Genomic DNA, 26,592 nt, shown 5'->3' with positions numbered 1-26,592 from the left:
GGGCGGGGAAAGGAGAGACCACCTTTGCAGCTCTGCGGTTGCAAGAGAACCTAGGTGTGAAATTTCAGCACAGTTCACAAAGAATTAAAGGTTTGATTGGGAGCTAACGGCACTATAATATAGCCTTTAAAAAAGCTAGTCACACACACAAACCCACAAAAAAAGATAAAATAGAGAGGATGGGGAGGCATACTTCTTTTTTTAAAATGCTGCTTCTACATGACATCTTTTTTTTTAGGTAATGGAGCAGTGATAAAAAACAGACTTTTAATACTTAACCCACAAGTTTCCTTGTGGATTTGCTTTATTATAGAGAGAGTGTAAAATGCAACTGTCAGTCAAATAAAAAGAACAATTTTTCATTTGTTTAAAACACATCATGCTCAATATTATCCAATTGCATTTACCTATAGTTAGACATTTCAAGCATTATAAAGAAATCAGGGAGGGGGAAGGATCCTAGAACAATAACTTCAGTACAGTTCAAAACGGAATGTCCCGCAGGTCAATTAAAAATGTCAAGAAAAAATAGCTTTACTTCCCGTTATTATTATTTTTTTCTCCTTTAAAAATACACTGTTATCTGTACAAGAAAACACTACAAGTAAACATTGGAAACCATAATATCCCTTTTATTAAATCAAAAAAGTATTCAGCGGCATACCTGGGGTTAATACTAGATTTATTTTTTTTATTATTTCTCTAGGTAAAATTTCGACAAATATTAAGATAAGAAAATACTTATAAACGAACAAAAAAAATTGAGGGGTGGGGAAAAGCAAACACACACACACACCCTGGAATTAAAAAATAGTTACTACTATTTTATATGACTTAATGTTCCACAGTGTTTGTTAAAAGTACTAATAATAGCAGTTTTATCTTAATATTAAAAATAAGAGTATTTATTTCTGAAATAGACAAAAAGTATTTTGTTTTTGTGTGTTTTTTGTTTTAGACAAAGCTTGGAGGTCTTAGATACGCAGATGCAACCAGAAAATGGAGAACATGGAAAGCAGAATAAAATTGCTAAAAAAAATTAAACACATCTTTTTATATTACCCCTTTAGATCTCTAAAAATTATACAGCCCCCCCTACAAAAATTCCCCCCTTGATAACCAGCCTGACAGCAAACAGTAACTGTCTTGATAAAAGAATTCACACAATTAATTACAATAACATACCATAGTTCAGTTTCTTTTCTTTCTTTTCTTAAAAATGCAATAAAATAAAAAAGAGCCAAGATACAAGAAATTAGAAGTCATATATTTAATGAATTTACATATTTAAGAATATTTAAATACTGTTTTTCAAAAATTTCTTTCTTTTTTTTAATTTGTTACATATCACCTAAGACTTCCAAGCCTTTTTTTGTTACAACAGAAAAGATTTAAACAAGGTGGAAGAAAGGGGGGTGGAATACACACAATAAGAGGTGGGGGGACGGGGACTAAAAACACTTGTTGAAATGTCACAGCTCTGGGGTAAGATTCGATGATGGTTATTCTCTGGCTTCTCCCCCCAACCCCCAAAAAAGGACCCTGGAGTTTCACTTATTTTCTTACTCTCTCTCTTCTTTTCCTTATAAATTTGGAAAACAAACAAAAAAGCCTCCCCAAAATAATTAACATTTCCCCCCAAACAGATTACCCAGCAAAGTCCATAAAGTTAAGTACATTACTAATTGTTCCTGATTCTTAGAAAAAAGTTCAGTGTAGATTATCCTAACAACTAGTGTTTCACCAAAAAAACCAAAGCAAGATTTCTTCATCAAAATGGTGCAAATCTAGAAACCCTCTGTTACAAAAAGGTTTGTTTCCACAATGATTCCGAGAGAGCAAGAGAGAGAAAAGGGGGGGGCAGGGAGGGGAAAATAACAAACAAAGAAGAGCCAAGGATGTTGTTCTACTGCTCCTGCAAAGGGGGGGAAGGGGGGGAGGGAAGAGAGAGACAAAATGAAAAACCACTGTTAAGAAAGAACACTTTAAAGAACATTTTACAACACAAGAACCACCTTGCTGGAGCAGACCAGGAAGGCACACCTAGTTTAGAGGTGGCTAACCGGTGTGGATTTCCAGATGTTGTTGGGCTGCAATTCCCACCTGCTCCAGTGAGCATGGTCGGTGCTCAGGTGTGATGGGAACGAGTCTTGCAACAGTTAGATGGCCACAGGGTCGCCCTTCCCTGATCTGAGAAACAGCTTCCCTGCTGCATGCAAGAGGTGGGATGATGCCTCTGTCTGGAAGAGTCATTATTTTGGGGGAATGGCAGCAGCTCCCAGCCCTACGTGGAGATGCCAGTGGGCATCGAACCTGGGAACTTCTACATACTATCTGAGAGCCAACTATCTGATTTATAGAAGACACCTGAAGACAGCTCTGTAACAGGGAATTTTAAATGTTTGATGCTTTAGTATGTTTCAACATATGCTGTGAGCTGCACAGAGTGGGTGGTTTATAAATTAAATTAAAATAAATAAAATAAAAATTCAAAGTAGATGCTCTACTACTGAGTTACAGCCCCTTGAGGTGGGGGCTTTAAGGCAGGGGAGTGGGCAAGAGCACCCCCTCTTCTCCAGTTAGCAGACATCTACCACTGGCTTCTGCACAGAAATGTAGGGGGTGGCAATTCTCAAGTATTCCATGCTACCTCACACCACCTTAAAAAGCTAAAGTGTACAAGCAAAGTGTGACTTCAATTTCAATTCCGAAAAGAGGAGTGCAAACAAACCTCAGCTCTCAGAAAATTTGGGAAAACAGAAAATCAGCTGCTTGCCAGCAGGGAGCCCATTACTTGGAAACACAAGATGCACTATTAACATTCTGGCCTTTGCTTTCACCAGGTCCAGAAGAGGCTAAGCCAAGTTTGGAAAACTTCACGTAAGAAGAGCCAGCTGAATGAGGCTAACGGTCCTTCTAGTCTAGCTTCTGGTTCTCACAGTGGTCACAAGGATGCCCGTGGGAAACAGGATTTGAGCCCTCTCTCCTCCTGCAGCTTCCAGAAACTGGTATTCAGAAGTGCCACTGCTTCTGTGGAGGCAGAGCATAGCCATCATGGCAAATAGCCATCGATAGCCCCTCTCCTCCATGAATTTGCCCAATCCTCTTTTAAAACCATCCAGGTTGGTGACCATCGCTGCCCCCTGTGGGAGTGAGTTCCACAGTTTCACTATGCCCTGTGTGAAGAAGTCCTTTCCTTTCACCTGTCCTGAACCTTCCATTGTTCAGCATCACTGGCTGTCCATGAGTTCCAGTGTTATGAGAGAGGGGGGGCGGGACCTAAGTTTCAAGTTTAAACGAAGTTAAACTTTGGTAAACTAGGTTTGGAAAGCAGTCACCTCTTCCAGAAAACGTTTCAAAAACTGGGAGGTGATTCTTTGGGAGCGGGCAGTTGCTGATATGTCACAAGTGATCTTGTAAGATACACAGGGCTGGTTGTTTCTGCAAAATTATTTCATGACTAAACTATGCAAGGAAACAGCTATCAGGAAGAAGGGTGTAGATACAGCAGAGAGAAGCAAGACCCACCTGGTTGTGGGCCTGGCCTTGCCCTAATGTCTGCCCATAATAAGCAGCCTGCTGTCTGTAATACTCTGCCCAGGCCATCGTGTAGTCAGGCTGGGAGCTGGCTTGAGACACAGCAGTGGCAGCGTGACCTGGAGGGATAGGAGGTGGAGAAAGAACAACAAAGACTCAAGCATCAGTGGAAGCAAGTAAGAAAATACTCAAATGCACCCACCAAACCCTGATCCCGCCCCTTTCCAAATACAGGACCCAGGGCAGGCATCCTTTAATTATGATTAGTATCCCCCCAACAACCCCCAGGGTTAAGATCCCAAACATGCACAGTAAGCACGTCCTCAGCCCAGAACCTTGGAGAGCTACTGACAGTGTCTGACTCAGAGAACATCCGCTTCTTATATTCCTACTTAAATCAGACTCACGAGGACTAGAATCTTTATTTTTAGGAGAAAGGCTACAACACTGTGGTAGAGCATCTGTTTTGCAATACAGAAGGTGCTAGGTTTAATCCACTATGACTCAGGCCCCAAATACCTGGAAGATTACCTCCATACTATACAGAATCTTTCTTGGTTGCTAAGACTGGTTGCAAGAGAAATGATGAGAGCAGAGAAACCCCTTACACATTGCATTCACAGACCTGATGAAGGCCTTTGATCTAGTCAACCAAAGAGACTCTTCACATAGCTTAACAAGACAGTATGTCCACATAACCTCCACAAGATCATTGTGTCCTTCCACAAAGAACAGGTGTAGCACTGTCCAGAAATCCAGCTCATCCTCCAGTGACTTCCCTATAAAGAGTGGTTTGAAGAAGGGCTGTGCTCTCAACCCCATCTCCCTTTGACATATTCTTCTTCTTGTTACTTTCACATGGCTTCAGTTCAACTGCAGACGGTGTGTACATCCACTCAAGGAGCAATGGGGGTTTGTTCACCCTGGCAAGTCTCTGCACCAAGACAAAAGTGTTGCGGGTCCTCATCCGAGATGTTGTTTGCAGATGATGCAGCCTTGACAGTGCACTCTTGAGGAAACTACAGAAACCATCTACCATTTTGCCTGAGTCTGCAGGGAGTTCGGCCTCACCATCAGTCTAGTGAACACCAACATTTTGGGTCAGGATGTCATCAGCACTGGCGACCACACGCTTGAGGTGGTAGATGGTTTTGTCTACCTGGGCTCCACCATAACCAGCAACCTCTTCATTGATGCTGAGCTAGACAAGTGTATTGGCAAGGTAGCTACAGCAATGGCTTGCCTCTCCAAAGGTATATTGGAGAATATGATGCTAATGTCCAATACCAAGATGAAGGTCCACCAAGCTTACATATTGAGCTTTATGGTAGTGAGACATGGGCAGCTTACACCTGCCAGAAGTGTAGCTTCAATGCCTTCCACATGCACTACATCAGGGAGGTTTTGGGGATCACATGTCCAACAGAGTCTCAAAAGAATATGTGCTCTTCCAGGCAGGCTCCCAAAGGACGTGTTCTACAAGGAGCTGGTGTCAGGCACTAGGTCTATTGGCAGACCAACTCTGTGTTACAAAGATGTCTGCAAATGTGAACTGAAGGCTGACATCATCAACCCTACCATGTGGTAATCCGTTGCAGATAACCACAGTGCCTAGAGACAGTCAGGTCATACATCAGTAGCAGTGACCAGAGGAAGATTGAGCACTGGGAAGAGTGTAGAGAGAAGAAACGCCATGGTGCATCTGCAGCAGCACAACCAGACACATTCATTTGCCCCAGCTGCAACAAAACATTTTTCTTCCGTTTCTGTTTCTACAGCCACAGAAGGAGCTGTAACTCTCCAACAGTTTGACTTCACCCCCAAAGGAGCACTCTTTCATTGTCTTCTGAGGTAGACTGGGTGCCAACAAGAATGTTGTGGATGTACTTCTTCATCCTGGGTTTTGACACTTGAGATGTATATTTTTGGAATCCAGCTTATTTCTGTAGTGGCAAGTTGCTTTAAAGTGCTTTTAATTTTGTGTTTTAATTCTTGTAACCCACCCTGGGACCTTAGAGTGAAGGATGGGTAAACTAGTAATAACAACAGCCCACCTGTCCCTGTAACCTGTAACCCTGTGAGGAAGGCTAGGCTGAGAGGTAGCGACTGACCCATAGTCACCTAGTGAGCTTCATGGCCAAATGGGGATTTGAACCCTGGTCTCTCCCAGGTTCTAGCTCAACACTCTTAATTACTGCAACACCCCCCCAAAAACTCATTTTCACTCACTCTGTTTCTTGTAATAGTCCTCCCACGCCTTGCTGTAGTCTGGTTGGCTGTTCTGCTGTTGGCTCTGTTGACCTGTACAAGACACCGTGGAGAGAGAAAAAAAGGAGAAGAAAGAATAATGGGTGGGAGGTGCAGAGAACAGTGCTTCTTGCACTTTGGGGGTGTTATTGGGTTGTTTTTATTTTGATTATGTATTTTGCGGTTTTATATTTTGATTTTATTCTGTGAACCACCCTGAGACCTCCGAGTATAGGGTGGTATATAAATTCAATAAATAATAAATAATAATAATAACACAACACAACACACACAACACTAGCCCTGCGTGATAGGCAAGTAGGCCCCCAAAGTAGCTCATGGTGGAGAGTGTACTTCTTCCAAGCATATAATACCAGGAGTTCTCTACCACAACCTGCCCTAGTTTGCTAGTAATGCTAAGCTATACCATAGCTAAGCATCCAGCTTGGATAGCTTTGAAGGGGGATTAGACAAATTCACAGAGCATAAAGCTATCTACTTTAACCACTGAATTATGAACCTTCCTCTAAAAAAGCAAACCAAGGTTGTAGTCTTCATAGTTCTGAATAAAGGGCTGAATTAAACAGGAGCACAGGAAGCTGGCTGTTAATGTCTGGCCATTGGTTCATCTAGAGCAGCATTGTGTACTCTGACTGGCAGTGGCTCTCTGGAATTTCAGACAAGCGTATTTCCTAGACTCACCTGGAGATTGAACTTGGGACCTTTTGCATGCAAATGATAAGCTCAAATGCTGAGCTGCAACCTGACTACCAGTCAGGAGACATGCCCAGAACAGTGTTTATGGAGAAGGCTTCCCTCTAAAGAGCTGGCATTCATGATTTTTAATGGAAACGGGGCAATAAAAACTAACAGCACCTTCTGACCACCTAACTACGCCACACACATCCTGTTGGAATGGGAAGTTTTTGAAGCCAGGGTGGTTGTGTGGTGGGGGAAGAGGAGGACAGTGATGTGCAGGGAAGCAAAGTCCTAACTTGAAGAGTGTTGAGGGCAGTTAAAAAGGACTTGACCAAAGCATTCTCTTCCAAGGAGAACGACATAGAGTCTGCAGCAAGGTTGATGGGACACCGTGTTCCATGGCAAAGTGTTTTCACCCCACCTAATTTACTGAAGGTGGGGAAATTAAAATCTAGAGGACATGTGGGAGAGGGCTGTGGGGAGGAGAAGGTGCCCCCTCTGCTCAGAGGCAGAAGGGGAAAGAAGCAGGTACTTGTTGTTAGTTCTGATGAGCAGAGCTCTGAGCACGATTCAGTCTCAATCTTAAAGACAATGGAATTATTAGGGTGGGGAGAGTGGGAAGCCCAAGTTAATAGGCTGCTACAGATATGCCTAACATGCAAACCTGAGCTCATGGTTTGTCTTGCTCCAGACAAACCAAGAGCCTAGATCTGGACATACGGTTAAGCTAAACCATAGCTTTGGTGTGAGTTGTGTGGCAAGCAGGATGACCGGAGGGAGAGGGGGAAGGAATGAAGTGGCTGTGATTTTTACAAGTTCCCATATGCACCTGCTTAGCCAAAGTTTAGCTAAAGTGCTAGTAGATAACTGGGCTGCCGCATGACAGGGAACTCCAGATATTGTATGTGTGAAGTCATGCTTCCTTTATGAGTCCCAGGGTGGGCAGCCTGTAGCCCTCCATATACTATTGGATCATGACTCCCATCAGCATAGCCAATGGTAAATGGGAGATGTAGCCCAGTGACATATGGAAAGTAAAAGGTCCCCCACAGCTGAGCCCAATCAACTTAAACGTGGGCGATCCTTGCACCCGTCCCCCTGCAATCTCTACAATTACAATACACTTACTTGGAACCTGCTGCCCAGGCTGCTGCCACGTCGGATAGGTGCCACCCCAACCCTGCGTCATGAACGCCTGAGGACCGCTGTGGAAGACAAGGCCATTAGCAACAGAGGAGTGAAAGGTAGTCCAGGCACATTGGTGAGTTGGGATTAAAGTTTGTTGAAAAGTGTTGAAACAGACCATGCTGTGTAAGAGATTAGGTGTGGATAAGTTTCACTACTGACACATTGGTATAAAAAGGCGCTGGTTCCAGTGGAGTATTTTCTTAGAACCTTTCCCATGCCCAGATGCTGCTGTACTACAACTCCCATTAGCCCCAGCAAGCATGGGCAGTAGCCAGGAATGGTGGGAGTTAACTCAGGAGAGCTAACAGTCTCCCAACTTGATTTAAGTCAATGGTAAAACGGCCTCCTGTCCAACCAATAATCCAATGGAAGGAACCAATGAGATTTATGACAGGGAAGGGAAGCCCATGCTATGTTTATCAACCTTCTAAGGCTGCCTGTGGCTACAGGCATCCCACTAACACTTGGGAGGGCCACAATCCCTGTCCCCAACTCCCATCTCCCAGAGCCTCAAAATTACAGGCTTTAATTAAGTTCATCAGGGCAGTGCACAGACTTCTTGTTCTTCTGTAAAAGCATTGCAGACCAAGGATGCTGCTCAATGATAATCACACCTACAATCCTATTTGATGGCGGGGGAGCAGCCTAAAGGTGAAGGGAAAGCAGGCAAGTAAACTACTTACTTTTGGTGAGGTGTAGCAGGTGCCTGATTGAAGGGGCTCTGGCCAAAACCTCCAGGACCACCCAGACCAGTACCCTGGAGAAAAAACAAACAGGTAATTTATTCACCACTCTGTCTGGACTTAGTGAGACTGCACCTGAGATTTAAGGTACTGAGGAAGGCTTCTCAAAATGAAGAATTTAATTCTCTTTCATGTTTACAGATTTATATACAGCTTCACAGTCAGAGGGTGTTCAAAGAGGGGTGCAAGATAAAAGTAGGATAAGCAATGCAGAGCCCACTTTATTAAAAAAACAAACAGTAAAATCATTCCCTGAAACCTCTAAGAGCAATAAATCCCTATATTATGAATTCTAGAAAAACAGTAAAAAAAAAACTATCTGCATATATGCAATTAGTATTACGTAAGGGATTGGGCACCCACTGGGTAAGGCCTTCTCAAATAAAAATGCCTTCAAATGGGCGCCTGAGCATTGTGACGTTAGTTGCCTGTCTGATCGCAGCTGGCAATTAATCCCAGAGTTCTTCTGCAAGATGCATAGGACGAGCTGAATGGGGCTGTTGGGTTTCCCCAGCACTGGCTCTAGGCCTCAGAACAGTTTCCGCATCTGTACAATGGGAACAATGGTGCCCCAAATCACTTACTGGGACTCAGGATGCGGCAAAAACACCAACCACCTTTGCAAATTAAAAAAAAGCCTCAAGTACTGAAGGAGAATGACCACGGTGGATGTTTTGATCCTGGTGGGGTTTTTTATAGGCAAACTCCGGACCTCCATATGTTTTGGTACTACAATTCCCATCATCCCTAGCTAAGAGGACCAGAGGTGAGGGATGATGGGAATTGTAGTATCAAAACATCTGGAGGGCCGGGGTTTGCCTATGCCTGTTATAGACCAATTGGATGGTGATTTGCAAGGAGTTGGACTAGATGGCCCTTGGGGTCCCTTTCCAACTCTACAATTATATGATTCTATTATTTCAATACTTATCACTTCTTTCTAGCTGTATACTGTAACAATGACATTGTTTTGCTAGTCTTGTTCTTCATTGGACTGCAATTTCCAAAATACTTTTTTATTTTAAAAAACGAAGAAGAAAGTAGATGGGGAAGGAAACGCAACTTACACCAACTTTCTCATCTATGAGATGTCTCGCAAGCTCAATCTGCTGGGAGATGCCCCGAATGGTGAATATCCGTACATTAGGGTCGGTGTTGGGAGGCGGGTTTCTCTGGAGCTCTACATGGGCTCCAGAATGTTGGTTTATGCTCTTGATATTCTCTCCCCCTGCAAAGAAGAAAAAGGAGATGGAACCTGATCAGACTTTTACTTATATATTCAGCAGCTATCGTGAATGCATGAAAGAGAAGGAGGAAGGTCCAACCACATGGATTAGATCTGTCCTCATCACACTGCCATGTCCTTCAACTATTTTGGACTACAACTCCCATCATGCCCCAGTAGCAACACACACACAGTAATAAACCAATGTTTCCCAACTTTTTTTGGCCCACCACCCTGCTCTGTGGTTCTATAAACTCACCCCAGTGCCCCCTATAAAAAGCGTTATTCAGAATAGCAGTTTGTACAATCCACTAAGAGAGCTAACAACACAATGAAATTCAAAACAGTAACAATTAATGGCACATTTATTCAAAACACAGTTAAAACCATTTAGTTTTAATTTACCCAACGTAATTGATTAAACCGATCCAATGATGCCCCCTTTTCAAATAGTCATTTACATCTCCAGATCCCACTGCCACCCATTTGCCTCTTAGTGCCCCCCTGAATCTGGCATGATAGTAAATTAAAGAAGGGCTGTATGCTCAGTGGCAGAGCACCTTCCTTGCACGCAGAAAGTGCCAGGGTTAATCCCCAGAATCTCCAGGTAAGGCCGGAAATGTTTGCTGCCTGAAACCATGGAACGGTGCTGCTGGTCACTGCAGGCAATAGGCGTAGGTGGACCAACAGTCTGATTCAGTAAGGTAGCTCCCTATGTCCGTATTTAAACCAGCCCTCAATTCAGAACAATGAGGCCTGGAATCATAAGTTCATTTTTAGGGGAAGAACCACAGCTCAGTGGCAGAGGAGCTGCTTTGCATGCAGAAGGCCCCAGGTTCAATCCTCACTGGAATCTCCAGGGAGGACTGGGAACATCCCTGCTTGAAACCATGCTGCCAGTCAGTGTGGACAATACTGAGAAAGATGGACCAGTGGTCTGACTCAGCATAAAGCAGCTTACTATGTTCCTGAACTGGTAGCCAGTGCAGATTAGAAGGAAACTGGTAGGTTAGAAGAGAGCAACCCCTCAGGGGACCTAATCTGCAGCTTCCTTTTGTAGGTGAATAAGCAGGTGAACGGACACTGGTGCAATTAGCTGCTCCCTCACGGTGAACTCATGCACCCAGAGCACAATTTATCCCAGCAAATTCCCAGAAGAGGTCTTTGGTTATCTGAGGAAGAGCTGGTGGGATGTCTGCCGATAGTGAAGGAAACTCTGAAGATGCTACCTTTGTTTTGTTTTTTTAAAACGAGTGTGAAACAGTAGCAGCTTGTACTAGGGTGGAGCACGACTAATGAAAGTTTGGTTTGACTTGGCGGGCCAGGAGGAGAAAAAGGCAGCAGCACACATACGGTCTTGGAGACCTTGGAGGAGGGTCTCCGTCTCTTAATGAAATTTGCTTAACAAAGGCAGCGGCTACAATGGGCCAATTCTTCTTCTGTCGGAATTTCACACAAGAGGGGAGGTTAGCCTCAGCTTGGAGAGAGGGAGACAAAAGGGGTGGGGAGTTGTGATATGCTTGACCCCTCCTGGTCCTGGATACAGCCACCAGTCAAAACCCAAGGCAACAGGGTGGAGAGGGCACTCTGCCGATCCAAGCGGACAAAACCAATTAGTTGAGCATCTGCGGCAGCTTGCTCTGTTCCACCAACTCCCTTTCCGATGGGTTAGCGCAAGTAACTGGAGCAAATCCCAAGCTGGCAGCCACCAGGCATAAGCACGCTCGCTGAGTTGATATCCATGAAAAAGCAAGCAATTCCACCTAGCATGAAACGAAACAGCTGCTTCTTCTCCCGACTCTTAAGAAAACCATCCAATCTGACCGAATGTATAAGAAGAGCCTCATGGCTGGATCAGGCCAGCGGCCCACCAAGGCTAGCATCCTGTTCTCACAGTGGCTAACCAGATGCCCCAGCGAGGAAACCCTCAAGCAAGACTTCAGCACGAGAACATTCTCTCCCCCCTCCTACAGTTTGCAGCAGCTGGTATTCAGAAGCATTGCAATCAAGCAAATGGTTAAAAAAATCTTCCTGGACTATAACCAATTCAGCCTTTGAGCAGTAGATTAGATGTTATTTTATTACAATCATAACCTGCCCCAACTCCCAAAAGGAAGCCAGGGCAGCAAACATACCTGTGATTAAAAAAATAATAATTAAATGAAAAGAAAATGTAAGTAAGATGTTTAACAACTTCTAAAAAGATTAGAATGTCTAAAAAACACATTTATGAACAGACTTTACCAAATCATTCCTCTCTGGGTAGGCCTGTCGAAATGGAAAGGTTTGCAAGGAGATGGTGCCTGCCTAATGTCAAGAGACAGGGAGTTCCAAAGGACCTCCCACACTAGAGGAACAACTCATAATGAATGCAGATCAGAGACTGTGTGGCTGTTGTAGAAGTGGAAATTCTACAGACTGGAGGGACTTACTTGGCACACTTCCATTTACATCTATTACACACACAAATGCAAGTTTGTGAAGGAGAAAAGTTGAAGCAACAGCCTTTTCATGGACATGCATGCTTTTTTCTGCATGTACAACTTAAAAATGGTGGGGCAAGTATTGTCACTGTAACTCTCCCCCCCCCCCTGGTGATCAACAGGCACTGCCAGCTTTGTGTTTTGGGGGAGTCTTTGGGCAAGGCTGCCTCCGCGGGGGCCCCCTCCTTCAGTGAGTCCGCCTTCCCACTGCATTCAGGATCCCTCTTTGGTTTGTTACTACCAACACAGCCCATTCGCAAGCAATACAATTCCAAAGGGACTTTGCTAAAAAGAGGACTTAAGGCATTATCTTGCAGCTCAATTTACTAAGTCATCACATCGCTCAAAAACAGCCCGTCAGTTAAAATCGGCTCATAATGAAACGCCGCCAGCGAGCCCACTATTTGAAATACGTTGTTTCAAAACATGACGTTAGGATGTCATGAAACTTAAATACACCATTATCCTCTTTCTTTTAGGAAGCTTCTTGTTTGGATGTTAAATGTGTAAGTGAGCGTCACCTTTTCCCCCCTCTGCCCCTTGAGAAGTCCACCCATCGGCCTTGGACCTTTTGCCCTCCCAGAGGCATTCAAAAGGGGAATCTCACTCCCAAAGACATTTCCTTCGAGGAAGGAGAAATGAGGACAGATAATTAGCTGCTACTCAATAAAACGCCTGCTTATGCCTCTCAGTGCCACGTTAATTTGAGTATGAGATTCTTTGAAAAGAAAACAGAAAAAAAGAGTGTGGTTCTCCATTTCAAAATAATTAAATTCTTTCTATGGGCTAGGAGTGAGGAATTCTGCAAAGCTGGCTGGGGACGGACTACTGATCTCTCAATAGAGGAGAAAAGCAGTACAATGGAGGCAGTGATTGGTCACAGACTCACTTTTGTCTGACCATTGCCTCTGGTCAAAACCAAGTTTTGCAGCGTTCTCCCCCTTGCCGCCCAAAGCACTACAAAAACCCACAAACACTGAATGGAGGAAATATTTGTTGCTGGAAATATGAAAATGCACCACAGGCACTGACGGTGAGTTTCAACTCTCTGGGAAAGTCTAGCTTCCTCCCATCCCTATTCTGAGCAACTCCCAAGCCACACAGAGGAAGCGCCTTCAAGGGCAACACAATTATGGGGGGGGGGTGACATGATGTTGTGCTGCCCAATGCCAGAAGTTTCGCCTCTGTTCACGAGCGAGGGTCACCCGCTTCGAACATGGCGCCTTTCTGCACAGACCCATTCAACAGGAGAGCTCCCATTCTTCCACCTGACCACGGATGCATGTGGGTGGGTGGGGGAGCGACCAAGCAGGCGAGGCCCCCCGCAGCTGGACGTGAAATTGTAAAGCAATTAATCAAACGGGGCTAAAAGGCAATGTTGACAAGAGAAGGGGCTGGCCACGCTATCTGTCAAGACTGCTGCGTTTATCATGGAAATCCAATGGGGCCCCGGAGAGGCAGCTGTCTGTCTCTGCAGCAGTGGCACACACAGGAGGGAGGAAGACTTGACCACTGCAGAACAGGCTGGCCCCAGACCTCAACGCCACCGTTACCCTTTTAGAAAAGGAGGACCAGGCTTAACGCCACTTGACCCCCAGAATAATGATTATATAGTGAGGCTATTTAAAAATAGACCAAAAAATTGAAAACTGATGCAGAAATGTAATGAGCTGCAGACTGGAAAAATGAGAGAACGTAACTGGCAGCTCCAACTGGTCCACACATTTACCTGATATATTTACAGTCTATGTTCCGCAGTCTTAAAGCATTGTGAGCACAGAGGCACTCTTGGTGCCTGCTAATGTAAGACACCGATTCCCTTTCCCTGGAAACTCAATGCCCAAGTCTAGGTGTCACCTGGAAGCGGTCACAGTGTTGGACTTAAGAGCAAGTAGGGGACCTAGTTCAAAACCCCTCCCACCCACGAAGCTCACTATCTTGCTTTACAGAATTCTTATCAAAGAGGGGGGCGCTGTTTCATGTACCTGAGGCTCCTCTGAAGCAGGACGAAAAGATAGCAAATACTGTCCCAAAAATGTATTCTTAAAGCAGCAGAGCCTGAACCCCACAAAAGAAAAGGAGCCAGGCAGGTCACTCAAGGAAGGGAGTTTCAGTCTGGTGGCCACCGCAGAAAAGGCCCTGCACATTGCACCTCTGTCAGCCGGCTGGGTTTTTTGTTTTGTTTTTAAAGAAAACCCCCAGAAGGCAGCCTGAGCATGTAGGCCAGTTTCCACTGGGGGAGGGCAAAGAGATGCTATTGATTGATTGCCTTTATATCCTGCATTTCTTCCAAGTTGGGATTTGGCTCCCAACACTTAAAAACATCATTATAAAATACAGTAGCACCTCGGCTTACGTTACCCTCAGGTAACGTAAACTTCAGGTTGTGAAAGCGGCGAAGTGTTTCACTGTGCGCACATGTGCAGAAGCGTTCCCTCCGGTTGTGGAAACCTCGGGATCCAACCAGAGCTCCGGAATGGATCCCGTCCACAACCGGAGGTACCACTGTACCAAGTAATAAAAAGAAACTAGTTAATAACAATAGCTATAATACATCCAAACACATCGATGTGTTTGGATTAGAACCAGCAATTCAAATCCAGTTTGCCCTAACAGCAGCCCAGTGATCAGCATCGCCTACTCCTGAGTTTCCAAAGGTCCATCTGAGCAAGGAAATCTTAGCTGGCCAGTGGAAGGAAAACAAAGAGGGAGTTAGTCTGACCTCTTGGGAGGAACACAATATGGAAGCAGCCACCAAGAAGTCTCCCTCTCGTGTCACCACCAACCATGTCTCTGATGCTGATGGAAGACTGGAAGAAGGCTGACACCAGAACACTGGGAAAACTTCCAATATCTGGCAATGCAGAACTACTTCCCACCTTTAAAGCCCATTGAGTTCTGCTTCCTACAATCAGTTGGACTAGATGTCCCTTGGGTTCCTTTCAACTTTACAATTCTATGATTCATGCTGCTTACCTTTGCCTATGACCAGGCCGCATTTGTCAGCTGGCACTGTGTAGGTGATTTCATGCATGCCTCCAGGGGTCCCAACACTCCAGTCTCCGCGGCTGCGCCCTCTTCCCCGAGCCACAGTGAGGCTTCCAAAACCATCACGCTCCTTGAAGAAGAAAGAGGGCACACCTGTTAACATGTTTACGGTCCTCCTGGGACTTGCCATTTGCTGCATCGCCATACGTTCAGACAACAGACTTGCTGCCCAAAGGATGCGTTGAGTCACTTAAAATCAAAATTTGCCAACCTGGTACCTGCCTGATGTTTTGGTCTACAACCCCCATCAGCAGCCCCTGCTTTAATAGCAAGACCCAGTGAAACCACAAGGATTCTACACTCAGCCACAATATCTGTGTTTACAAGTCCCTCCCATCCTGGATAATGGGCAACAAGTTTGTTGGCCTTCTGTGACTGTGGTGTGGTCTTGATTTTTGACAGAAAGTGGGGTCATCCTCCTTTCCAAGTTTCTAGTCAAGGGAAATAGGTTTGAAAATGGGAAGTCAGTGTCCAAGTGTTGCAATTTTTGGACAGGTATTTTGCCAAATGATTTTCAGACTAAATTTACTGCACCAACATTCACCAGGGTGAGCCAACTTAAGGACGTGTGAATTACCATATTTATCTGTGTATAAGACTAGGTTTTTTAACCAAAATATTAGGTTTAAAATTGGGGTTCGTCTTATACACGGGTAGTGTTGAGGGGTGTTTTCTTAATCTGGAGCCCCAAAAAACAGGGAGAGTCCTATACAAGGAAAAATACGGCAATTTACTCTAAAGTAAAGTCTCTTGCTAGTATGCAGAAGAGATGACAACATCCATGTTTCTCAGCTTCAATATATGCAAATGAATGAAAGGTGGTATTAGCCAACCTGGTAACTCATCCAGCTGGTGAATTTCCCCCCTCAAAAATCACCACTGAAGTATGTAACTACCAGCACTTATAGGAGAAGGGTCATGGCTCAGTGGTAGAGCACTTAGCTTTGCATGTAGAAGGTCTCAGGTTAACTCCCCAACATCTCCAGGCAGGGCTTAGAGTGACTGCTTGAAAACTCCAAGAACTGCTGCCAGTCAGTGTAGACAATACTGAGCAAGATGGACCAGTGCTCTGACTCAGCAGAAGTTAGTTCTTATTCAATTCAAACCTTTTATTCAGAACTGTATGAGGACTAGAATCTTACTTAATTTTGAGGCGAAGGGCCATAGCTCAGTGGTACAGAACTTGCTTTGAATTCGGAAGGTCCCAGCTTCAATCCTTGGCATCATCTCCTGGTGGGACTGGGATGAATTGCCCAGTCCAATACTCTGGACAACTGCTACCAGTCAGCATGGATAATATTGAACTATAATATTGAGCTACATAGACCAATTGTCTGATTCAGTATCATAATAATAATAATAATAATAATAATAATAATAATAATAATAATGATAATAATGATATAATAAATATATTTATACCCTGCCCATCTGGCTGAGTTTCCCCAGCCACTCTGGGCAGCTTCCAACAGAATATTAAAAAAGAATAAAACATCAAACATTAAAAACTTCCCTAAACAACTTTGTGTAGGGTTAGGGCCACAGTTAAATAGCAGAACGTCTGCTTAGAATGCGGAAGGTTGCAGTTTCAATCCCCCCCAATGGCATGGGAATGTTCCCCTGCCTGAAACCTTGGAGAGCTGCTGCCAGTCAGTGTAGAAAGCACCAATCCAGACAGATCAGTGGCCTTACTCAGCATCTGAAACTTTCCTATGTCCCACCTACCTGTGCAGTGATAATGAGTTCGTTGATTATGTGAGCTGCGTGCTGACACCGATCCGGAAGGCCCATGACCTGTGCGACTCTTTCCGGACTAATCCCATCATCTGTGGAGCAAGAGGAGACAGACCTTAAATTAAATACAAATACAACGTGGGAAAAGGCAGGGAGGAAGGAGCTTCCCATGAGAAGGGAACTAAACAAGCCACATGGTCACTCAGTGCCACCAATATATGCACATCTGGCTCATGCAAGACTATACAGAACCACCATTCTCAATGCAGACAGAACTTACTTTTATGATTTGTAAATGGAATGTCTGTGTTAATACTTTATCATCCCTTTGGAGTTGTGTTGTATCTTTGTAATTTGGTCCTTCAAAGCTGTGACACTTTAGGGTTTAACTTTTAATTCTTCGTTTTAGTTACTTTTTGTTATGTCTGCATTTTTGTTGTTAACAAATCAATAAAACCAACCAATAAATAAAAAAGAAAATTTCAAAAAGGGATAAAACATGCCTCCAGGACTATAGCTGAAGAAGCAATATTTACATGGTGGCAACAAGAAACTCAGGGGCAAAATCTCCCAGAGGAAAGGACTGCCACATCACATGAAGAATTTAAGGCTATGCAAGCTGGCACAGGAGAAAAAACAAAATATGATACCTTGGAACAGAACCTGCCCTTGCCCCAGGCATATTCTAAGACTGACTTACAATTTTGTAATTGTTTTAACATTTTTATTGTGTGATGTTATTTGATGCTTTTATTTAAAAATGCAACATACACTGGTGAAATTAAGCTCCTGTTGCTTTGGACTGATTTATAGTGCCCCCCTCCAAGCGTTCCCTTGTGCTCTGATCCCCTCCCCAGATCTTTGGCTATGGGCCTTGCACCGAAATGAGATGGGGATGCGACTGTAAGCTCAGGGGTGCAACACCTGCTCTGTGTACAGAAAGCCCCTGGGTTCAATGCTCCTGCCATTTGGTGGTGGCAGTACTGAGTTCAGTGAACTGACTTTGTATAAAGGCTATGTTCTCAACTTTAGGAAAGGGGCGTAGCTTGGTGGCAGGCTCAATTCTCAGCATTTCCAGATACAGCCGAGAATATCCCCTGCCTAAAATTCTGGAGAGCTGTTGCCAGTCAGTATACAGACACTATCTGAGCTGAGTGAACCAATGATATAAAACAGCTTCCCTGGAAGGAGGAGAGAAAGTGGCTGCCAGGTACAGGCTACACACTAAAAATTAGACAGACCTGGTTTAAATTGAATCCTAACACCAGCATCATTCTGGATCTTCTTTATCATCTCTCCATTTCTTCCTATTACGATTCCCACTGCAAACCTAGGCACCGAGACCTAGCAGGAGGAAAGAAAAGCAGTGAGAGGAAGCAGACCCAGAAAGGTAGCACACAGATGCCCCATTAGCTACATCAGGCAGCTTGAATACCAAGCCAAGAGACACGTTCACATACTTAAGAAAAAGCATTGCTCCCACTTTCTGGAACAGGAAGCAAATTATCCCATGCTAAGTCCAGCTCTGCAATTCCCAGAGGCAGCCACAGCCATATCAGGAAGGGGGCAAATCTAAGCATTGTTTGCCCCCACTTTATACCTCAGATTTGAAAGAACCCTACACTCCACATCCAAAGCTGGGTATGGGTAAATGGGAAACCTTAAAAGACTAGTAGTCAGATGTGGCCCTTTCACGCTTCTCTGTCTGACCATTGGGACATGCTGGCTGGGGCTGATGAGAGGGAACTGGGCTGGGGGGAAACTGTGAACACTGTTTTGTGCATGTAGTGCACCCTCTTTCCCAAACTTGTTTTCTGTATTTCTGGAAACCTGAAGGGCTGGGAAGGCAGGATGATGAACCCAGAAGAAGGAGGGAGGACAATGACTCCTTGTCCCACAGGCACTGGCTGATGGTCCTCAGGGATCATATTCCCCCAGACTCAACCCTGGCAATCCAGGGTGGAAGTCAAAAGGGTGACAAAGGCTAGACAAGGATGAAGTTGACATCACTGGACAAGATGAATACACCAAGGGGCTGACTCAGTACATTCTTTTGCTTAGCATTTGCTTATACTCTATTGGACACACCCATACCCCCCAAAAGCAGAAGTTGGTGTCATCAGCCCAATCCTGCAGAATCAGGTCTTCCAATCAGGTCTTCAGCCAGTGTTTTCTATTTTAACCTTCAAAGGCTTGCTTTAAAATTGTCTTGGCCACCAGCCTTATGCTGACAATTAAGAAAACATTTTTTGTAATACGCTAGCTGATGATGGTTGTTTAAAATTTTTACTGTGGTTTTTATAATTGTTGTTGACTGTACTGATACTTATTTTTATGAAACTGCAATATAGAAGCATTTTTTATATATAAATGTGAAATTTCCACAGCCACCTAAAACTATGCAAGTAACACTCAGCAAATGAATGAATAAACATGATGATGATGATAAACCCCCCACTCCCTATTTTTTCCCCAAGGAGAAGATTCCTGCACTGCAGGGTGTTGGACTAGATGACACCTTGAGAGCCTTCCAACTCTACAATTCTATTATTCTGTAACATACAAGACATGTCCATACCTCTATGCTGCCTCCACCCATTCTGGAAGTAAAGTCGTTGCGTACGCCTCTGAAGTCCGCCTGGTCTTTCTCTCGAATGATCTCCAGTACCATCTCTCGTGCTTGCTGTACAAGTGCAGGAAGAGGAAAACAAGCCGATTACAGATTCTTTGGACCCTGGCAATAAAATGTGATCCCTGCCTCCTAACAGGAGTAGCTTCTCCACAAGCTAACCATTTCCCCCAAAGCAGGGGTATTCCATTCCGCCTTTTCTCTTCTGACACACTCAACATTCCATAACTACTGAGCATGCTCAGTCGACCTTGTTTGGGATGCGGTTTCTTCCCCTTCCCTTAGAGCTTGGGGTTTCGTTTGGTATTTAGTTTTTCTGGTTTTGCCAGAATATGCCTCCATTTTCATTCAGTGGCTTCATCTGCCATCAGCCTGTTACCACCCATGTTGAATATTTACAGTGTGCAACAACACTGCTCCACCCCTACTAGTCAAGTAGACTTGCAAACCTGCAGACTCTGGTTTATGGCGGGAGGCGGATGTATCTAACTTCCTGAACTCTCTTAAGCTTTCATGAACAAAGGAAACATTTTGTTTCTAGACCTTGTGGAGGTAAGTTTAAAAATATTCAACCACCACAAAAAGCTTACACTGTTTAAGAAACTGAGCTTTCAGATTTGGCCCTTCCTCAAAATACACCATTACTTTATTCGAGTTCCAAAGGTGTCTTCTCAAAAAGAAGATTATACCTATTACACTTCTCTCCTGCTGATCTCCCAAGTCTGCATATATGGGTTCCCCTATTTTTATTATCCTCAAAGCAACCATGTGAGGCAGGATTAAGAATGCAAGAAGAGCCCAGCTGCTAGTCGAGCATCCTGTCAGCCAACCTATTGGAAGCCTGTAAGCAGGACATGAGTGCAACAGCACTTTCTCCTTCTGTGGTCCCTGGCACCAGCCATTCAGCATATGACAGTGGAGGCAGAACACAGACATCAGGGTTAGGTTGGCCCAAGGTTCTCCAGGGAGCTTCATGGCTGAAGTGGGGAATGATCCAAACCTAGGGCTCCCCTCACCTAAGAACATAAGATGAGCCCTGCTGGATCAGGCCAAAGACCTATCTAGTCCAACATCCTGTTCGCACAGTGGCCACCCAGATGCTTCTGTGAAGCCTACAAGCAGGACCCAAGCCCAAGAGCAACACTCTCTCCACCCTGTGTTTCCAGCAACAGATAACCACTAGCCTGAAACAGTTTTCCAGCACGCCACACTCAGTCTCTTTATTGCAATTTCATGAAGCATGCAGAGGCAGCTTTATCACTGCAGTGCAAGGATTTGCATACTATTCTGGTTCATTAGTGTGGGTCACTAATGTAAAGGCAGGGTGGGTGTGGAGTGCAAGATGTAGATGGGAAAAGGACTGTTTGGCCCATAGGCTTGAGATGCCCCCACCCAACTCCATCGTACACACACACACACACACACACACACACTACGAGAGACTGTGGCTCACAAATACTGCCAACTGTGCCATTATTCTAAATCCTCCTAACGTTCCATCAGCACGACGGCAAATCCTCTTTGATACACACCTGTACTTTAAAAGCATCGCCGGTAATCCGGAGAGGTTTATCCGCTCCAGTCGGCAAAGGGCCATCTTGGATCATAATCATTTTCACGCCCGTTCGTTCCTGCAGACGTACCAATGGCGATGGGGAGGGAGAGATAGAGAAAGCGCCACAAAAAAATAAATGGAAATGCCAAAACAGGCAGAAAGGCTACGAAAGTAGGAAAGGGGGGGCAGGTTTAAAAAGCACAGATAAGCAATAGGAGCCCCACCACCACCGCAGCTATGGACATTTATGTAGTTAAGTGGCTTGGTCTGGCCAAGTTTTCCTGATAACTCCATAAAAGAAATGCAAGCAATCGTAAAATGAAGAGGGAAAAGCAGACAAGGAAGCCACACTTTACCACCACCACCCAAACACAGACAATTGCAATTTTACTTTGCATTAAAAAGCTAGTGGTCATGGTGCATTCATAGAATTGTAGAGTAGGAAGGAACCCCCCCCCGGTCATCTAGTTCAGCCCCTTGTAATGCAGGAATTCAATATATTTTATATAAAACCCTGCAGGGGTGGAAACATGGTTGCCAACATAAACTGTTGCAGGTACCACACAACCCAAAATAAACTGCACACTTATACTGGCTACAACTGAATGCTTCCTTCTAAGCTTGCTTTGTGGGGGGTGGGGACCGTGTGGGTGCACCCACACACAGGCACACCCAATTCAAGGTGCTGGCTTTGACCTATACAACCTTATTTAGTTATTTATAAAAATATGTATATACTGCCTGCTGAATCTCTATCGGCAGAGCAACCCACAGGACTGGGCTAATTACACTAAAGGCTTGGTTTCTCTTTATCAAGTGAACCTCACTAATTCAGAGAATGATTAACAATGCTCCTGCAGATGATCTCAGTGATCAAGTGTTCAGGCCATCCCCGAGATACCCCCGACGTAACTTGCCATCCGGGTTTAGTGAATTAATACATGTATGGCTTAGGGCATCAATGCATCAAGGACTGCCTCTCTATACAAAATGAGTGGTGTCTGAGGCGCATCTAGTTCAGCCTCCTGCTCTCTCGGTGGCCAACCAGATGCCCACTATGGGAAGCCTGCAAGCAAAATATGAGCACAATAGCACTCTCCCTATCTGCAGTTCCCAGCGACTGGTATTCAGAGGCATCTTGTCTCCAACAGCGGAGGCAGAAAATAGAGCCACAGTGGCTACTAGCCACAGACTCCTCCTACTAGCATCTGTCCGAAGCTGCATCCTGCCCACCTGTAGCTGCTTGATGGTTTCTCCACCTTTGCCAATGACGAGGCCCACTTTGGACGCCGGAATGAGGATCTCTTGGATTGTGCTGTTGCCGTCCACGTCGTTGTGGAACCCAGGCCCATTCCGACAGCGGTCCACAATCTGCCCCAGTAGCCGCTTTGCTTGTCTTTGGGGGGTGGGGTGTGTGGAAGGGAGAGAACAGAGGGGGAGAGAGAAATAGCCTCAAGGAAAACAGCTATTATATTGCAAACACCCCCATCTTGCTGGGTGTAAGGGGTGGGGACTACCACTGGAATACAGGGAGTTTGGGGAGGGGAGGAGAAAAAAAGAGAGAAAAGACAGGATACAGAAGGGAGAAAATAACCAGCGGCCATGATGGCAACTCTCTGCTTTGGATCAGATTCCCCTCTCTCAGGCGCACCCCATTTTGGAGTAGGAGAGAGTGGAGAAGGAGCTCACAAAGTCCAACCAGCACCTCAAATGCTTCCTTTTTACTGCGGTGGCTTTTCCTACCCGATATACCTCTCCCATCACCATGTCCACTTGTAGCTCAAGTGGAAGAGCATCTGCCTTGCATGCAGAAGGTCCCAGGTATGATTCCCTAGCATCTCCAGGAAGCCCTAGAGAGACCTCCTGCCTGAAAGGCTAGAGAGCCACTGCCTGTCAGCGTAGACAACACTGGGCTAGAGTCAGTGTAAGGAAAGCTTGGTGCTTAAAATCATTCCTTTATTTAGAACCATGAGACCAGGATCCTTTTGTTATAAGAGAAGGGCCTTGGCTCAGTGGCAGAGCACTTGCTTTGCATGAAGAAAATCCCAGGCTCAGTGCCTGGCAATTCCCAGGCAGGGCTGGGAAAGTCCCTTTGCTCTCAAACCTCTCTAGCCACTGCCAGACACGTGTAGGCAAAACTGAGCTAGATGGAGCCAAGGTCTGACACTGTATAAGGCAGCTTCCTGTGTTCAGTCCCTGATGCTTCTGGTCCCTATGGCACCAGTTAGCCACTGGTGAACTGACACCTAGCTCACCCAGCAGCACACAAAAGGAGAAAAAGACACCATCCTTCCACCTTTGCATTTGTGCAGGTTTTGAAAAGGATGAAACTCAAGTGAGTCACCGTGATCATAAATTGCAGCAGCAAAAGGAAAGCGCTCTCTCTCTTCTCACGTAGCTCTGAAGAAACAGACCTTTAAACAGAAAGCCACAAAGTCTCCACCCAGGTACTCTGTGCAACAAATGCATAATGCACATCAGTTTTTCTGGATCTTATAGCTTCTTTGCCTTACAATTTTCCTTTTGCTCCAAAACAAAAATACTGGAGGAAGGGTAGAGGTGAGAGGGAGCCCACTTCAGTACCAGCACAAAATAAATACGCAAAAAATCCAACCAGACTGCTTTGCCCTCTAACATGCACCTCTCAGTTATATTTATCCTTACACCTACGGAAGAAGAAAAAGAAAATCCAGGAAACCTCAATGCTTTTTTCAATCATCCAAACGCAACTGAAAAAAAGGAAAGAAAAAAAAGATCCCAACAGATGGATTTGGAAAAAACCCACCTACCCAAAGGCTGCGGGAGAGAAAGAGCAGCTCCATATGGCTAAGTGGGTTCCTGTTAAAGCCAAAGGCTCGTGGCTCCAAGTCCCAGCGGGGAGGTGGTCCTCAAAATGGCTTGGGAAGAGGCAAGCTCAGCTCCTGGGGAGGGGGAGGGAGGAAACACTGACCCTAAATTTTTCTATAGGGCGAGAGAGAGAGAAAGAGAAAGAGAGCAGAATCCCCACCCACCATCCCCCAGCTGGGCTGCTGGGTGGAACATTCTTGCAAGAGGCTTTGGGAGGGGCAGGGGGTGAGGGGGGGAAATAGCCAGCAGCACCTAGGACAATGTCTCACACCAAAGGAAGTGGCCGGTGGTGATGGTGGTGTTAACTGACACATGCCCGGCCCCAAATGGAAACATTTTGACCTGCAGGTTTCTGCAGAACCAATGCCTCATAAGTTAATAAGCACATAAGAAGAGTCTGCTGGTTCAGGGGAATGGCCCACGTAGTCCAGCTTCCTGCTCTCACAGTGGCCACCAAGATGCCGCAGTGGAAAGCCCCTCACAAGCAGGACGTGAGAGCAACAGCACCTCTCCCAGCTTGTGATTTCCAACAACTGGCATTGAGAGGCAACCTGCTCTTGATACTGGAGGTGTAAAATCAGAACAGCCCTGCCAGATCAGGCCAGAAGCCCACCTGGTCCAGCATCCTGCCCTCAGAATGGTCGACTAGATGCCTCATGGGAAACCTGCAAGCAGAAGCTGAGCACAACATCACTCTTCCCTCTTCTGGTTTCCAGCAACTGGTATTCAGAGCGCACAGGCAGAACATAGCCATCAATAGCCTTCTCCCTCTGATGAGGAGGATAATTAGTTGATTGAGGCATGTTTATGGTAGTGCCCTTTTTAGACTGAGAAGGTAGATAAAGGAGGCCACTTGAGCATGCAGTCATCCTGGGGAAACCAAGAACTCCCCTCATTTGATCAGATGTGGCCAATGAAAACTAGCCACTAGGCTAGTCCAAAAACCCATCCACCTAGGCAAGTGTTTCTCACCCTCCAAGCACTGGGGTTGCAACGCAATGCTCCCCCTCAGATGTCTCTTGGGACTCCCATTTCCCCTCACCTTTGAGGATTGGCCTTACTGGCTGCTGGGTGTTAAATACTCAACATCTGGAGAATGCCACACTGTCTGGCAGGATACATTTTCTTCCCCCAAGAGAGCAGTGATTAAAGCATTGGACTAAGACACGGGCGATCAGGGTTCAAATAGCCACTTGGATGGACTTCCAGGAAAAAGAAATGGTGGACTGTCGTTCTACCAGAAGATAATTATGTGCTGATTGATGATAGTCAGACAGACATTCTGGATATTAAATCACTCTGGAAAATAAGGGTGAATGAGTGGGAGAATCCTCATATACTTTGATTGAGGCTGTTCTCTGCTGTCTGTGCCTGGGGACTTGTACAGGGGTCAGAACAAGCTGAAGAGCGAGTACCTGACACTATGTAAGAAGTATGCCTTTATGGGTATAAAATCTGTATCCTCTCTTTCCCAAACACTTTCATGATAAGAAAAACTATCTCGGATAGATTTATATGTCTGCTGGCTAAAATCTGTAATTGGAAATCCTGTAAAAACTACTTTCTGTTGTTAAGAGTAACAAAGGGAAAATGGGTCTAAGCAAGAGCAAAAAGCTTGATTTATGAATGACAATAAAGATTAAACGGATGAGGCGATTACTTCTTTTCCTTCTTTTGGAAAAAAAAAAGAAACTGGAAGTAAAGAACCCTCAGTGGGGAAAGAATCTTGCTGTGGCTGTGAAGGTGCTCTTAAGGTGGAACCTTAAGGGGGAGTTGGAACTTATAAAGAGACTGAGTTACAAATAACATCAAAAACATCAAAAGTATCCAGTATAGCAAATATATCTTTGACTTTTCCAGTGACTGTTGGGATCATTCAGCAGTTGTTGGCTGAACAATTAAAAACTATCAGATCAATGTTTGATGAATCAGAGGGCAATGAAATGGAAAATATCTAGAGACTTCAGACCAAATCAATGAAAAGCTGGGAGGACTGGATGATGAAATAGTAAAATGGGGGAAAGCAGATGATGGAATGGAATTGCCTTCTATTCAAGGATTTGGAGGAGAGGATGGAATCATAAACAGAGAGATGGAGAGTCATCTGCATTTGACACTGATGGAGCTGCGAGAAAAAGAAGTCTAAGGAAAACCCCAGTCCTGGCCTTTCTTCAGTTCTAGCAGAGAGAAAGTATTCTGCATATGATCTGGAGTGGATTCAGATAATTATGCTAATAAATACATGGTGCTTTCTCTGAAAAAAAATGAAAAGGGAAGCTCCTAGAGGAGGAGATCCAGAAACTATCGTAAACAACATAAAATGGAAAACAGGAAATTGAATGTGAACATACGGAACTGGGTAAGAATTGAAGAATATATAGTAAGGGGAAGGGGGAATTAATATTATTAGTAGAGGTAAAGTTAATTACTAGTAATAACAATTTGGGAATCCCTCCTAATATTTCGTAATAAGAAGAAATGAATGATTAAGACACTTTGACTTAGAATATGGTTTGACAGAAAGAGGAGAAGATGGATATTAACACTGACAGAATGTCGTTAATAATCTTTTTCTTATCTAACCGACAGACAGAAAATTGGAAGCTTCTTTTCTCTATCTTTAATGTTTCTTTCCCCATTGTTTCCCCCCTCTTGTC

The 26,592-nt window shown here is 44.7% G+C and overlaps 1 protein-coding gene across 9 annotated transcripts in view; it reads right to left on the bottom strand.

The window, feature by feature from the left end:
* Nucleotides 1–265: 265 nt before the first annotated feature.
* FUBP3 (far upstream element binding protein 3) overlaps nt 266–26,592 on the bottom strand; it is a 63,913-nt gene continuing 37,586 nt past the window's right edge. For all 9 annotated transcript variants that reach the window (XM_083596425.1, XM_083596424.1, XM_083596428.1 and 6 more), the window contains 12 exons: nt 22,322–22,484; nt 21,066–21,164; nt 19,483–19,587; nt 18,146–18,248; nt 16,896–16,996; nt 15,099–15,240; nt 9,482–9,642; nt 8,355–8,428; nt 7,612–7,688; nt 5,767–5,838; nt 3,529–3,656; nt 266–1,915 (listed from right to left, as the gene is read on the bottom strand). In XM_083596425.1, the coding sequence (XP_083452551.1) occupies nt 1,907–1,915; nt 3,529–3,656; nt 5,767–5,838; nt 7,612–7,688; nt 8,355–8,428; nt 9,482–9,642; nt 15,099–15,240; nt 16,896–16,996; nt 18,146–18,248; nt 19,483–19,587; nt 21,066–21,164; nt 22,322–22,484 (1,234 nt within the window). In that variant the 3' untranslated portion in view covers nt 266–1,906. The remainder of the gene's footprint in view (nt 1,916–3,528; nt 3,657–5,766; nt 5,839–7,611; nt 7,689–8,354; nt 8,429–9,481; nt 9,643–15,098; nt 15,241–16,895; nt 16,997–18,145; nt 18,249–19,482; nt 19,588–21,065; nt 21,165–22,321; nt 22,485–26,592) is intronic.

This window comes from Podarcis filfolensis, assembly GCF_964270895.1.
Source record: "Podarcis filfolensis genome assembly, chromosome: Z".
Lineage (NCBI taxonomy): Eukaryota > Metazoa > Chordata > Lepidosauria > Squamata > Lacertidae > Podarcis > Podarcis filfolensis.
Note: the sequence above shows the minus strand (reverse complement) of the source record. Positions and strands in the feature narration are given on the sequence as shown.